Source organism: Triplophysa dalaica, chromosome 7 (genome assembly GCF_015846415.1).
Source record: "Triplophysa dalaica isolate WHDGS20190420 chromosome 7, ASM1584641v1, whole genome shotgun sequence".
Lineage (NCBI taxonomy): Eukaryota > Metazoa > Chordata > Actinopteri > Cypriniformes > Nemacheilidae > Triplophysa > Triplophysa dalaica.
The window spans coordinates 19,132,957-19,147,330 of NC_079548.1; the positions used below are offsets into that span (position 1 = coordinate 19,132,957).

General features: G+C 35.7%; 4 protein-coding genes across 4 annotated transcripts; 2 read left to right on the forward strand and 2 right to left on the reverse strand.

Moving 5' to 3' along the window:
- Window positions 1-1,308: 1,308 nt before the first annotated feature.
- On the reverse strand, window positions 1,309-2,179 carry LOC130425953 (hemoglobin cathodic subunit alpha-like). Its single transcript, XM_056752423.1, has 3 exons — window positions 2,021-2,179; window positions 1,706-1,913; window positions 1,309-1,549 (listed from the first exon to the last, which is right to left on the reverse strand). The coding sequence occupies exons 1-3, from the start codon at window positions 2,113-2,115 to the stop codon at window positions 1,421-1,423; spliced, it is 432 nt and encodes a 143-aa protein (XP_056608401.1). The 5' UTR covers window positions 2,116-2,179; the 3' UTR covers window positions 1,309-1,420.
- Window positions 2,180-3,206: 1,027 nt separating this feature from the next.
- LOC130425952 (hemoglobin cathodic subunit beta-like) lies at window positions 3,207-3,977 on the forward strand. The gene is made up of 3 exons (XM_056752421.1): window positions 3,207-3,364; window positions 3,454-3,676; window positions 3,760-3,977. The coding sequence occupies exons 1-3, from the start codon at window positions 3,273-3,275 to the stop codon at window positions 3,886-3,888; spliced, it is 444 nt and encodes a 147-aa protein (XP_056608399.1). The 5' UTR covers window positions 3,207-3,272; the 3' UTR covers window positions 3,889-3,977.
- A 3,262-nt stretch (window positions 3,978-7,239) lies between these two features.
- Window positions 7,240-8,110, reverse strand: LOC130425822 (hemoglobin cathodic subunit alpha-like). Its single transcript, XM_056752227.1, has 3 exons — window positions 7,952-8,110; window positions 7,637-7,844; window positions 7,240-7,480 (listed from the first exon to the last, which is right to left on the reverse strand). Exons 1-3 carry the CDS (start codon window positions 8,044-8,046, stop codon window positions 7,352-7,354), a joined length of 432 nt encoding a protein of 143 aa, XP_056608205.1. The 5' UTR covers window positions 8,047-8,110; the 3' UTR covers window positions 7,240-7,351.
- A 1,027-nt stretch (window positions 8,111-9,137) lies between these two features.
- Window positions 9,138-9,908, forward strand: LOC130425821 (hemoglobin cathodic subunit beta-like). Its single transcript, XM_056752226.1, has 3 exons — window positions 9,138-9,295; window positions 9,385-9,607; window positions 9,691-9,908. The coding sequence occupies exons 1-3, from the start codon at window positions 9,204-9,206 to the stop codon at window positions 9,817-9,819; spliced, it is 444 nt and encodes a 147-aa protein (XP_056608204.1). The 5' UTR covers window positions 9,138-9,203; the 3' UTR covers window positions 9,820-9,908.
- The last annotated feature ends 4,466 nt before the right edge of the window (window positions 9,909-14,374 follow it).

Consider the following 14,374-nt stretch of genomic DNA (forward strand, 5'->3'; position numbering starts at 1 on the left):
CAAGGCCTTCCATGAGCAAGACATCATCTGTGTGAACGTTGCTTTAAAACCTTTCAGCAATGATGGCGCCATAGTAGATGCTCCCCCATACCATCAGGGATGCAGATGAATGTTTACATGTTGTGTTCAATAAAAACATGAAAACGTATAATGTTTGTGCGGTATTAGTTTAAGCAGACTGTGTTTCTCTATTGTTGTGACTTAGACGAAGATCAGAACACATTTTTTGACCAATTTATGAAAAAATCCAAGTAAGCCCAAAGGGTTCACATACTTTTTCTTTCAACTGTATATTACTGTCACATCTTTCAAATGTTGTTTTTAGATTGGTCTAGCGGCATACTTCTTGAGTATACAATGCCATGAGCCCCTAATGTGTACAATCCCAAGTGATCAGGCCCTTACAGAAAAGCCACTTGTATTTCACATGTCCAAAAACATGTGATCACTTGGAAAAATGTGTGGTTTATAAACTTTCTGAATCATCATGTTTCATATGATCCTGTGAGTTTTAAATGGCAATTTACATAAATGTTTAATAAAAGCCAAGCTTCCATGGCTTAGATCACCCCCTAAACCAAAGGTAATGGATGGCAGGTTGCTAGACTGGGCCCATCGAGGGGATGTATGGAGACACATTTTTTTTCAGAGCTCCATGCACCTAAGGGTGCCTATAAGCCCACAGAGAGGCCTTCAAAGCAGATTGTCCAAAAAAGTGGATAACTGAAAACCTTAAAATAAATATACAGTATATGTGTATATGTTCATGCTCCAAAAGCAATAAAAACACAGGAAAATTTCTGACTGAGTTACATCATGGATTCCTTAAGAGTCTGTCCCAACTTTTTCCTACTCTTGGAAAAATAAGTGTGCAAGTTATTTCACCTCTGAATAAACAATATCCTCAGATGAGTATTTAGGGCTAAGCTTATGGGGGAAAACTTGTAATTCCAGGTGTTACGATTTAGATATTATGATTTGATAGTTGGATGTAAAGTGCAGCACATTTTATTGCCATTAGTTCATGCATTAGTTAACACAAACAATTGTATTGTAATTAAGAAATATTAATAAAGAAGATATAAACATAAAGATTTAAATTTAGAAATGTTATTCAGGCAGTGTGAATACACACTTGAACTCTGGCACTGGCCCAATACTATTGTTTAAGGTGAGCAGCTGTCCATACATGAGGTGCTGAAATGTGAGTCGCTAGTCGTTTTAACTTCATAGTTGTTGTTTTTTGTCTAATAAAGACAACAGTAGAATGCGGAACTTATTCGTCCAAATAAACACAAAGAAGAGACGTTTTCAATTATAAGGGATTTTATTAACTGCGTCTGTCATATTATTATTAGACAGATTCTTTATAAGTGCCTCTGTTTGCAGACAAGATGGTTGCTGAATGATGAATGGTTGCTTATCTGTATTTATCAGCAAGGCCAGCAGATACAGCCGACAGGAACTTGTCAACGGACACGTGCACCTCGGCAGTGAAGTCAACAGGGAAATTAACAGCAAGAGCCACGAGGATGTTATGAGACAAAATCTAAAAAAAAACATATCCATTTAATACTTTGAATGAAGTACAACCCAGTTTTTTCTTAACATTTATTAGCAGTGCTCACTAATTGGAATTGCTTTGGTAAAAACCTATGTAGGTTACAGAACTAATTAAGCAAAAGTCATTGGCTTAGTTTCGTACCCTGAAGTTTCCAGGATCTATGCGAAGCTGAGTGGCATGCATATCGCTCAGTTTGCTCAATCCACCAACAAGATCATCCATTTTACCCACAGCATCAGTGATGGCTCCCATCACTGTTTTGCCGTGCTTCTTCAGACTGGGAGAGTTAGAAGAGGTGTCAGGCCAATGAGTAAAATATATTTTGGTCTGAGGGTAGACGAGAAGCATTCTAGGAAAGAAATTAATTTGTTTTACTGTTATGCATTTTGGCAAAAAAAATCGATTCTGCTTTGATTTGTTGGTGGTTTAAAAGTCACTGCAAAGAAGAGCACTTACCTTACAAGAGCTTCTTGGCCAATGGTGTCGGCTTTACCAGAGATTTTACCCCAGAAGGCCTTGACCACGGCTTTGTCCTTAGCTGTCAAACTCATTTCTCAATTCTTTCCACGTATGTATTAGGAGCAGATGCGTTTAATTGTGAGAGAGCTGGTCTTTTTATAACACGCTTTGTGCCACACCCAACACCACAACCAGCTCCACCCTAAAAACGTAAGCCAAAGATTACTTTTGAATGTCATTATTCAATAATTATAAATTCTTTATATTAATTATAACAAGGAAAATTGTACTTAATCAAGAAGAAAATGTTAATTACTATATTTTTATTACTAAATAAAGTAATGCACGAATCTATAAACTAGAGCCATGTTGATGCAACATCGTGTCAAAATAATTATTGCATCTTGAGTGGAATAAAAAAGATAAAATGTTACTTGTATTTGATATCCCACAATCAAATAAATTAATATAGCTCTTCTTGTTTAAAATCCACCAGGGTCATCTGAGGACAGCAAATTACACGTAAGGGTGTGCGAAATTTTCAGGAACTGAACATTTAAATCGTTATCGATATATACCAAATTAAGAACATTTTGAGAAGGGAGGAACGGGTCTGAACTTCTAGATAAAAACGTGCTGGCATTGATTCAACTAAAACTCCAATCAAACGTTAAACGTATTATTGAGAATTTTAATATATAATTATATAATGGTATAATACATTTCACATAAAACAATCGACAACTCACGTATTGATTATTGTCCATCACTTAGATCTCAAAACTGGTCAATTGAGTCAAATTATTACCAAATGACTTCAATGACAATCAATAATTACCTTTTTTCATTATGTGCATCACAAAGAATGGGTGACTTACAACGCAATGCAATAAATTACATATTTGTGTTTAGTGGAGCTTGGGATTACTTAAATCACGACGTGAAGATCTGTCGAAAATTAGTAGACAAAGCAATAACAATACATAAATTTAAAGGATCTACATTCGTGATTTAGATTTTTTTAAATTATATTCGCTTTGTGATGTTTTAAATGTTTGTAACAAATCTAACTGAACAGTCTGTAAACAATTGTAAAATTAACTAGAATCGGATCCAAGTACGAAGTAACCAATCATGCAGCGTGTGATGTTGGGCGGAGAGCGCAAGTATAAATATGATCTCTGCGCGCCGACTTCATTTGTCTTGAGCAGTCATACTTGTTGAAAAAAGCAAATAAACGCAAATCACAATGGTGGAGTGGTCAGCTGCCGAACGCAAGATTGTTGCTGATGTCTGGGGCAAAATTAGCATTGATGAAATCGGCCCCCAGGCTTTGGCAAGGTAGGCTAATGTGATCTTATATTGATGATTATACATTTTAAAAATGACTTTTGGAGACGTTTCATTGTTTGATTTATTGTTTGTAAAAGGTTGCTGATCGTGTATCCCTGGACTCAGAGGTATTTCGCCTCCTTTGGAGACCTATCCAGTGCAGGTGCAGTCCTGGGCAATCCTAAAGTGTCTGAACATGGCAAAACTGTGCTCGGTGCGCTGGACAAGGCCGTAAAGAACATGGATGACATCAAAGGCCTTTACGCCAAACTAAGCAAAATGCATTATGATAAACTCAACGTTGATCCCGACAACTTCAGGGTAAGTTACGTTTTATTTTGCAAATAGTTATTCTTTTTCGACGGATGTTGCCTAACAAGTGCACATAATTCTGATTCCCACAGCTGTTGGCCGATTGCCTAAGCATTGTCGTTGCGACCAAATTCGGATCCGCTTTCAGCCCTGAGGTTCAGGCCACTTGGCAGAAATTCCTGTCTGTCGTCGTGGCCGCTCTCACCAGCAAATACTTCTGAAGTTCTCGAGAAGATAAACAAGGAACCAATCAATGCATCAGTGATGTTTCAAGGCATCAAACGTATTAATAAAGATTAAATCAATGTTACATATTTTCTGTTTTTATTTATCTATGGTCTGGGCCTTTTCAGCATATAAAATAACCAATAGTTTTGAAAAACAAATCATTTTATCAGCATATAGCATGTGTCATAATAATTATTAATTAATAATAAAATATAATATATTTGTATGCGTATACGCGAATAAATAATTTGATAAATTAAATTACACTTGAATATCCATTTCAGACTTAACCGTATATGCTAAAGGTTCAATTAAAAAAGTAGCCTACGTGGTAAATAGGTGTAAATACATAAGACCGTTTTTTGTAGGCTATCCACAACATTCAAGAATAGTTGTAAAGAACCATCAAGAAAATAAAAAATAAAGCTCCAAATTCTATAAGTTTAGGCCTTTTCAGCATATAAAATAACCACTCATTTAAAAAAATCATTTTATCAGCATAGCTAATTATTATTAATAAAAATAAAAGTTGTATGCGTATACACGAATAATTAATTAGATAAATTACACATAAATGACATAACAACTATATTATTTAAAACTCAAATTTGATCAATAAAATTAAACTTGAACATTTATTTTAAACCAACCATTTTTTTTCTAAAGGTTAAATTGGAAAAAGTAGCCTACGTGGTGTAAATACATATGGGAATTTGTACACAGTACACAACATTCAAGAACAGTTGTAAAAAAAACTAAAATAAAGCTCCAAAAGCTATAAGGTTATTTTAGGATAAAGCAATTAATGGTTGTTGCAGGTCTATCGTTATTATTTACTAGAGCTGTCAGTTCCAAATGGTTCTGAACTTAAGCAAGCATCCTTGCAACATACTGACCTCTATTTCTTGAACCACGTTCAAACAAACCAGATATATTTTAAAATGAACAAAAATGCAGAGGACTGCTTTTTCCGATAAAGATGGATTATAGCACTTTCGCAATTTTGCGATTGATTGTCATTGTCACGAGCGTTTCTCCAAAAAAACACCTAACACGATTTCACGTGTTAAAGCAGTGAAGTGATATTTACGAGTCGCTTTCCGTCTGTAAGGTGCTGATATGTCACCTTATTCATGGTTATCCTTTGGCAGACGTTTATATCCAAACCGACTTACATTGCATTATCCTATACAATTTTTTCTAAGTATGTGCAATCCCCTGCAATGGAACCCACGACCTTGTTAGCGCCATGCTTTTACCACTGAGCAAAATGAAAGATGCATGACTCCTTATTGTTAAGGCTTATTGTTTTAACGCGATGTGCAAATCGTATGTTGTGTAAAATGTTTTAATTATTTTTAGTGCAATGTGTAATCTTTTCTATAGAACTATAGATAGGACTTCCTTTACCGTGATTATGCAATGCATTTTGCACGTTCTAGGGGGGAAAAGGATAACAAAATGAGGTCTATTTGTTTGTTGAACCACATTGGTGTGGGGGTTGCAATTTCAAATTCCGTTTATATTTTATTTAGTCCTATATGTATTTTATACATCACACAATGCTTAATCCAGACAAATTGTTTATTGTACACATGCATTACCGGCTTTTAAAAATAAGCACACATTTTCGTAATTATTTATATGAACCTTTAAATTATAGAACAATCAAGGGAAGAGCTAATCAATCCAATTCTTCAGCAAATCAGGCATTCAGTTTCTTAACTTGCATTTACTTAACATTCTGCAAAAATAACAAACTGCATTAATTCTACATTTCCTACTAGAGAAATTGTCACCGTAAAGTCAATTGTAGTGTAAAATCATTGGCTTTTAAACTTTCTCTTAACTTGTTTTACACTTTATGCACATCAGCATGTCAGAATCAGTAAACATCCATCCAAAGAAACATACTACATAAATTCTGTTTTCCTAAGAGAGAAATTGTCACCGAAAAATTCATAGTAAAAACATTGGCATTAAAACATTCTCAGAACGTGTTTAACACTTTATGCACCTCTGCACAATGTCAGAATCAGATAATATTCAGTCAAAATAACAAACTGCATTCAGTTTTTCCTGGAGAAAGGGTCACAGTAAGAACTTAAAACAATATAAGTTGCACCTGCAAAGCTGTTCATATAACAATAACTATTCTTTAGCAGCAGATATAAAAGCATGTAGAATTCTTCTTGATGGAATTTCATCTCCAAGGAGTCCAAAGACCACAGTCTGTAGAAACTGCCAGACGGGGGAGCACTGTTTGGAGTAATTGATATCGAAGATGTAGAAATCTTTAAAGCAAACATCTACTGCTGCCAGCAATGTTTTTTGCTCAAGTGCTTCTCCATTTAGTATAACAAAGGCCTGAAAGCACTCGTTTTCTGCCAGCATGAGAACATAGGAAAATTCAGTTGTCCCTGTTGATCGTATGTATTCAGCCATGTTGGTAACGATCTGAAAAAAAATGTAAGAGCAGAGCTCAAATCTAATGTACAAACCAGAGTGTATTGTGTGAAAGTTAACCCAATGATCCTAAGGGAATTTCTAATGATCTGCTTTTAGCGTCTGACCGTGGCTGTATTTCATTATTGGTGCTGCTAGACCTCAGTGCTGCATTTGACACCATTGACCACAGCATACTTCTACATAGACTCGAAAATTACGTCGGCATTAACGGAATAGCATTGAAATGGTTTAAGTCTTATTTATCTGAATGTTTTCAATTTGTAGCAATAAACAATGAGGTGTCCCGCAAATCACAAGTCCAGTACGGTGTACCACAGGGCTCAGTCTTGGGGCCTCTGCTCTTCGCATTATACATGCTACCTCTAGGAGATATAATAAAGCGAAATGGAATTAGCTTTCACTGTTATGCTGATGATACTCAACTTTATATTTCCTCGAAGCCTCATAAAACCCAGCAGTTCGATCGAATAAAGGATTGCATAGTTGACTTAAAAATGTGGATGAGTAACAATGTTTTACTACTAAACTCGGACAAAACAGAAGTGTTACTTACTATATGTAAAGTGCAGCACATTTTATTGCCATTAGTTCATGCATTAGTTAACACAAACAATTGTATTGTAATTAAGAAATATTAATAAAGAAGATATAAACATAAAGATTTAAATTTAGAAATGTTATTCAGGCAGTGTGAATACACACTTGAACTCTGGCACTGGCCCAATACTATTGTTTAAGGTGAGCAGCTGTCCATACATGAGGTGCTGAAATGTGAGTCGCTAGTCGTTTTAACTTCATAGTTGTTGTTTTTTGTCTAATAAAGACAACAGTAGAATGCGGAACTTATTCGTCCAAATAAACACAAAGAAGAGACGTTTTCAATTATAAGGGATTTTATTAACTGCGTCTGTCATATTATTATTAGACAGATTCTTTATAAGTGCCTCTGTTTGCAGACAAGATGGTTGCTGAATGATGAATGGTTGCTTATCTGTATTTATCAGCAAGGCCAGCAGATACAGCCGACAGGAACTTGTCAACGGACACGTGCACCTCGGCAGTGAAGTCAACAGGGAAATTAACAGCAAGAGCCACGAGGATGTTATGAGACAAAATCTAAAAAAAAACATATCCATTTAATACTTTGAATGAAGTACAACCCAGTTTTTTCTTAACATTTATTAGCAGTGCTCACTAATTGGAATTGCTTTGGTAAAAACCTATGTAGGTTACAGAACTAATTAAGCAAAAGTCATTGGCTTAGTTTCGTACCCTGAAGTTTCCAGGATCTATGCGAAGCTGAGTGGCATGCATATCGCTCAGTTTGCTCAATCCACCAACAAGATCATCCATTTTACCCACAGCATCAGTGATGGCTCCCATCACTGTTTTGCCGTGCTTCTTCAGACTGGGAGAGTTAGAAGAGGTGTCAGGCCAATGAGTAAAATATATTTTGGTCTGAGGGTAGACGAGAAGCATTCTAGGAAAGAAATTAATTTGTTTTACTGTTATGCATTTTGGCAAAAAAAATCGATTCTGCTTTGATTTGTTGGTGGTTTAAAAGTCACTGCAAAGAAGAGCACTTACCTTACAAGAGCTTCTTGGCCAATGGTGTCGGCTTTACCAGAGATTTTACCCCAGAAGGCCTTGACCACGGCTTTGTCCTTAGCTGTCAAACTCATTTCTCAATTCTTTCCACGTATGTATTAGGAGCAGATGCGTTTAATTGTGAGAGAGCTGGTCTTTTTATAACACGCTTTGTGCCACACCCAACACCACAACCAGCTCCACCCTAAAAACGTAAGCCAAAGATTACTTTTGAATGTCATTATTCAATAATTATAAATTCTTTATATTAATTATAACAAGGAAAATTGTACTTAATCAAGAAGAAAATGTTAATTACTATATTTTTATTACTAAATAAAGTAATGCACGAATCTATAAACTAGAGCCATGTTGATGCAACATCGTGTCAAAATAATTATTGCATCTTGAGTGGAATAAAAAAGATAAAATGTTACTTGTATTTGATATCCCACAATCAAATAAATTAATATAGCTCTTCTTGTTTAAAATCCACCAGGGTCATCTGAGGACAGCAAATTACACGTAAGGGTGTGCGAAATTTTCAGGAACTGAACATTTAAATCGTTATCGATATATACCAAATTAAGAACATTTTGAGAAGGGAGGAACGGGTCTGAACTTCTAGATAAAAACGTGCTGGCATTGATTCAACTAAAACTCCAATCAAACGTTAAACGTATTATTGAGAATTTTAATATATAATTATATAATGGTATAATACATTTCACATAAAACAATCGACAACTCACGTATTGATTATTGTCCATCACTTAGATCTCAAAACTGGTCAATTGAGTCAAATTATTACCAAATGACTTCAATGACAATCAATAATTACCTTTTTTCATTATGTGCATCACAAAGAATGGGTGACTTACAACGCAATGCAATAAATTACATATTTGTGTTTAGTGGAGCTTGGGATTACTTAAATCACGACGTGAAGATCTGTCGAAAATTAGTAGACAAAGCAATAACAATACATAAATTTAAAGGATCTACATTCGTGATTTAGATTTTTTTAAATTATATTCGCTTTGTGATGTTTTAAATGTTTGTAACAAATCTAACTGAACAGTCTGTAAACAATTGTAAAATTAACTAGAATCGGATCCAAGTACGAAGTAACCAATCATGCAGCGTGTGATGTTGGGCGGAGAGCGCAAGTATAAATATGATCTCTGCGCGCCGACTTCATTTGTCTTGAGCAGTCATACTTGTTGAAAAAAGCAAATAAACGCAAATCACAATGGTGGAGTGGTCAGCTGCCGAACGCAAGATTGTTGCTGATGTCTGGGGCAAAATTAGCATTGATGAAATCGGCCCCCAGGCTTTGGCAAGGTAGGCTAATGTGATCTTATATTGATGATTATACATTTTAAAAATGACTTTTGGAGACGTTTCATTGTTTGATTTATTGTTTGTAAAAGGTTGCTGATCGTGTATCCCTGGACTCAGAGGTATTTCGCCTCCTTTGGAGACCTATCCAGTGCAGGTGCAGTCCTGGGCAATCCTAAAGTGTCTGAACATGGCAAAACTGTGCTCGGTGCGCTGGACAAGGCCGTAAAGAACATGGATGACATCAAAGGCCTTTACGCCAAACTAAGCAAAATGCATTATGATAAACTCAACGTTGATCCCGACAACTTCAGGGTAAGTTACGTTTTATTTTGCAAATAGTTATTCTTTTTCGACGGATGTTGCCTAACAAGTGCACATAATTCTGATTCCCACAGCTGTTGGCCGATTGCCTAAGCATTGTCGTTGCGACCAAATTCGGATCCGCTTTCAGCCCTGAGGTTCAGGCCACTTGGCAGAAATTCCTGTCTGTCGTCGTGGCCGCTCTCACCAGCAAATACTTCTGAAGTTCTCGAGAAGATAAACAAGGAACCAATCAATGCATCAGTGATGTTTCAAGGCATCAAACGTATTAATAAAGATTAAATCAATGTTACATATTTTCTGTTTTTATTTATCTATGGTCTGGGCCTTTTCAGCATATAAAATAACCAATAGTTTTGAAAAACAAATCATTTTATCAGCATATAGCATGTGTCATAATAATTATTAATTAATAATAAAATATAATATATTTGTATGCGTATACGCGAATAAATAATTTGATAAATTAAATTACACTTGAATATCCATTTCAGACTTAACCGTATATGCTAAAGGTTCAATTAAAAAAGTAGCCTACGTGGTAAATAGGTGTAAATACATAAGACCGTTTTTTGTAGGCTATCCACAACATTCAAGAATAGTTGTAAAGAACCATCAAGAAAATAAAAAATAAAGCTCCAAATTCTATAAGTTTAGGCCTTTTCAGCATATAAAATAACCACTCATTTAAAAAAATCATTTTATCAGCATAGCTAATTATTATTAATAAAAATAAAAGTTGTATGCGTATACACGAATAATTAATTAGATAAATTACACATAAATGACATAACAACTATATTATTTAAAACTCAAATTTGATCAATAAAATTAAACTTGAACATTTATTTTAAACCAACCATTTTTTTTCTAAAGGTTAAATTGGAAAAAGTAGCCTACGTGGTGTAAATACATATGGGAATTTGTACACAGTACACAACATTCAAGAACAGTTGTAAAAAAAACTAAAATAAAGCTCCAAAAGCTATAAGGTTATTTTAGGATAAAGCAATTAATGGTTGTTGCAGGTCTATCGTTATTATTTACTAGAGCTGTCAGTTCCAAATGGTTCTGAACTTAAGCAAGCATCCTTGCAACATACTGACCTCTATTTCTTGAACCACGTTCAAACAAACCAGATATATTTTAAAATGAACAAAAATGCAGAGGACTGCTTTTTCCGATAAAGATGGATTATAGCACTTTCGCAATTTTGCGATTGATTGTCATTGTCACGAGCGTTTCTCCAAAAAAACACCTAACACGATTTCACGTGTTAAAGCAGTGAAGTGATATTTACGAGTCGCTTTCCGTCTGTAAGGTGCTGATATGTCACCTTATTCATGGTTATCCTTTGGCAGACGTTTATATCCAAACCGACTTACATTGCATTATCCTATACAATTTTTTCTAAGTATGTGCAATCCCCTGCAATGGAACCCACGACCTTGTTAGCGCCATGCTTTTACCACTGAGCAAAATGAAAGATGCATGACTCCTTATTGTTAAGGCTTATTGTTTTAACGCGATGTGCAAATCGTATGTTGTGTAAAATGTTTTAATTATTTTTAGTGCAATGTGTAATCTTTTCTATAGAACTATAGATAGGACTTCCTTTACCGTGATTATGCAATGCATTTTGCACGTTCTAGGGGGGAAAAGGATAACAAAATGAGGTCTATTTGTTTGTTGAACCACATTGGTGTGGGGGTTGCAATTTCAAATTCCGTTTATATTTTATTTAGTCCTATATGTATTTTATACATCACACAATGCTTAATCCAGACAAATTGTTTATTGTACACATGCATTACCGGCTTTTAAAAATAAGCACACATTTTCGTAATTATTTATATGAACCTTTAAATTATAGAACAATCAAGGGAAGAGCTAATCAATCCAATTCTTCAGCAAATCAGGCATTCAGTTTCTTAACTTGCATTTACTTAACATTCTGCAAAAATAACAAACTGCATTAATTCTACATTTCCTACTAGAGAAATTGTCACCGTAAAGTCAATTGTAGTGTAAAATCATTGGCTTTTAAACTTTCTCTTAACTTGTTTTACACTTTATGCACATCAGCATGTCAGAATCAGTAAACATCCATCCAAAGAAACATACTACATAAATTCTGTTTTCCTAAGAGAGAAATTGTCACCGAAAAATTCATAGTAAAAACATTGGCATTAAAACATTCTCAGAACGTGTTTAACACTTTATGCACCTCTGCACAATGTCAGAATCAGATAATATTCAGTCAAAATAACAAACTGCATTCAGTTTTTCCTGGAGAAAGGGTCACAGTAAGAACTTAAAACAATATAAGTTGCACCTGCAAAGCTGTTCATATAACAATAACTATTCTTTAGCAGCAGATATAAAAGCATGTAGAATTCTTCTTGATGGAATTTCATCTCCAAGGAGTCCAAAGACCACAGTCTGTAGAAACTGCCAGACGGGGGAGCACTGTTTGGAGTAATTGATATCGAAGATGTAGAAATCTTTAAAGCAAACATCTACTGCTGCCAGCAATGTTTTTTGCTCAAGTGCTTCTCCATTTAGTATAACAAAGGCCTGAAAGCACTCGTTTTCTGCCAGCATGAGAACATAGGAAAATTCAGTTGTCCCTGTTGATCGTATGTATTCAGCCATGTTGGTAACGATCTGAAAAAAAATGTAAGAGCAGAGCTCAAATCTAATGTACAAACCAGAGTGTATTGTGTGAAAGTTAACCCAATGATCCTAAGGGAATTTCTAATGATCTGCTTTTAGCGTCTGACCGTGGCTGTATTTCATTATTGGTGCTGCTAGACCTCAGTGCTGCATTTGACACCATTGACCACAGCATACTTCTACATAGACTCGAAAATTACGTCGGCATTAACGGAATAGCATTGAAATGGTTTAAGTCTTATTTATCTGAATGTTTTCAATTTGTAGCAATAAACAATGAGGTGTCCCGCAAATCACAAGTCCAGTACGGTGTACCACAGGGCTCAGTCTTGGGGCCTCTGCTCTTCGCATTATACATGCTACCTCTAGGAGATATAATAAAGCGAAATGGAATTAGCTTTCACTGTTATGCTGATGATACTCAACTTTATATTTCCTCGAAGCCTCATAAAACCCAGCAGTTCGATCGAATAAAGGATTGCATAGTTGACTTAAAAATGTGGATGAGTAACAATGTTTTACTACTAAACTCGGACAAAACAGAAGTGTTACTTACTGGACCGAAAACTGCTATGCGTAACAACCAAGAATACTGCTTAACGATTGACGGATGCCCCATAAAATCCTCGTCATCAGCTAAGAATCTTGGCGTTGTATTCGACAGTACTCTGTCATTTGAAAGCCATGTTGCCAACACCTGTAAAATTGCATTTTTCCATTTTAAGAATATATCCAAATTACGTCATATGCTGTCACTGTCAGATGCAGAGAAATTAATTCATGCATTCATGACATCAAGACTAGATTACTGTAATGCTCTTCTAGGTGGTTGCCCTGCGGGCCTATTACAAAAACTGCAACTGGTTCAAAACGCGGCAGCTCGAGTTCTTACACGTACAAAAAAGTATGAGCATATAACCGCGGTTCTGTCAACCTTGCACTGGTTACCTATAAAGCATCGCATTAACTTTAAGATCTTGCTTATTACCTATAAAGCCCTACATGGTCTAGCGCCGCAATATTTGAATGAACTTCTATTGTATTACAGACCTCCACGTACATTACGCTCTCAGGCGTCCTGTCAGTTGGTAATACCTAGAATTTCAAAATCAGGTGCAGGTGGTAGATCCTTTTCTTATCTAGCGCCTAAACTTTGGAATATTCTTCCCTGCACGGTCCGGGAAGCAGACACACTCTCTCAGTTTAAATCTAGACTAAAGACTCATCTTTTTAATCTTGCATACACTACACCTCCATAATATTAATCCTCAGAGGATTTAGGCTGCATTATTTAGATCAACCGGAACCAGGAACACATCCAACAACAAATGATGTACTTGTTGCATCAAAGAGTGCAGAACAGTACTCTACTCTCAGCCAGTCTTGTCTCTTTGTTCCAAGGTTACCGCAGGATGCAGTTCATGCCCAGACCTGATGGCAGAGCTGAGAATGGGAAGCGGTGACCTGACAAGAGCTAAGAGGATAGAGCTGGATAAAGGACGCGACAACTTTGTTTTTCCTACAACATTTCAAATGCTATCAGATTGTTAATGATAATCTAAAATCCTTAATTTTTATCATTTTATTAAGCCTTGTTGTGCAAGCACTGTTGAGCCTGTGCAGAGGCAGCAGCTTTTGCCAGAGGGGAACTGGAATCCCCTGGTTGGGCCTGGGTTCCGCTGAGGTTTGAGTTTTGGGTTCCTCACCACCGTTTGCATATTGTTTTGCACTATCTGCCTGGCTGGGGGGGCTGCTTTAGAATTTAGAATTCATACTTGTATTCAATGTGTCTCATGTACAGCTGCTTTGTAACAATGAAAATTGTAAAAAGCGCTATATAAATAAAGTTGAGTTGAGTTGAAGAATAAATAAAAAAACTTGCTGAAATCCTTTATGGAAGATCCCCGATATTAGTATTTTCCCATAGTTGATTTGGGCTCAAACAAATTAAAGATTTCTTGGGAAATGTGAAGGCAAAAAATGGCATAAAGTGATTGATTGCATTTTTTACAAGATTTATACACTTGAAATTTTAAGAGCAGTAGCTCACATTAATATGTGATGCTAATAAATATGTCATGG

Excerpts from the sequence above, each read along its gene's own strand:
- LOC130425822 (XM_056752227.1), bottom strand. The coding sequence starts at position 8,046 with ATGAGTTTGACAGCTAAGGACAAAGCCGTGGTCAAGGCCTTCTGGGGT. Across the intron at positions 7,845-7,951 it reads GGCCAAGAAGCTCTTGTAAG|AATGCTTCTCGTCTACCCTC; the intron begins GTAAGTGCTCTT and ends TTTCTTTCCTAG. Across the intron at positions 7,481-7,636 it reads TAGATCCTGGAAACTTCAGG|ATTTTGTCTCATAACATCCT; the intron begins GTACGAAACTAA and ends GTTTTTTTTTAG.
- LOC130425821 (XM_056752226.1), top strand. The coding sequence starts at position 9,204 with ATGGTGGAGTGGTCAGCTGCCGAACGCAAGATTGTTGCTGATGTCTGG. Across the intron at positions 9,296-9,384 it reads GGCCCCCAGGCTTTGGCAAG|GTTGCTGATCGTGTATCCCT; the intron begins GTAGGCTAATGT and ends TGTTTGTAAAAG. Across the intron at positions 9,608-9,690 it reads TTGATCCCGACAACTTCAGG|CTGTTGGCCGATTGCCTAAG; the intron begins GTAAGTTACGTT and ends TGATTCCCACAG.
- LOC130425953 (XM_056752423.1), bottom strand. The coding sequence starts at position 2,115 with ATGAGTTTGACAGCTAAGGACAAAGCCGTGGTCAAGGCCTTCTGGGGT. Across the intron at positions 1,914-2,020 it reads GGCCAAGAAGCTCTTGTAAG|AATGCTTCTCGTCTACCCTC; the intron begins GTAAGTGCTCTT and ends TTTCTTTCCTAG. Across the intron at positions 1,550-1,705 it reads TAGATCCTGGAAACTTCAGG|ATTTTGTCTCATAACATCCT; the intron begins GTACGAAACTAA and ends GTTTTTTTTTAG.
- LOC130425952 (XM_056752421.1), top strand. The coding sequence starts at position 3,273 with ATGGTGGAGTGGTCAGCTGCCGAACGCAAGATTGTTGCTGATGTCTGG. Across the intron at positions 3,365-3,453 it reads GGCCCCCAGGCTTTGGCAAG|GTTGCTGATCGTGTATCCCT; the intron begins GTAGGCTAATGT and ends TGTTTGTAAAAG. Across the intron at positions 3,677-3,759 it reads TTGATCCCGACAACTTCAGG|CTGTTGGCCGATTGCCTAAG; the intron begins GTAAGTTACGTT and ends TGATTCCCACAG.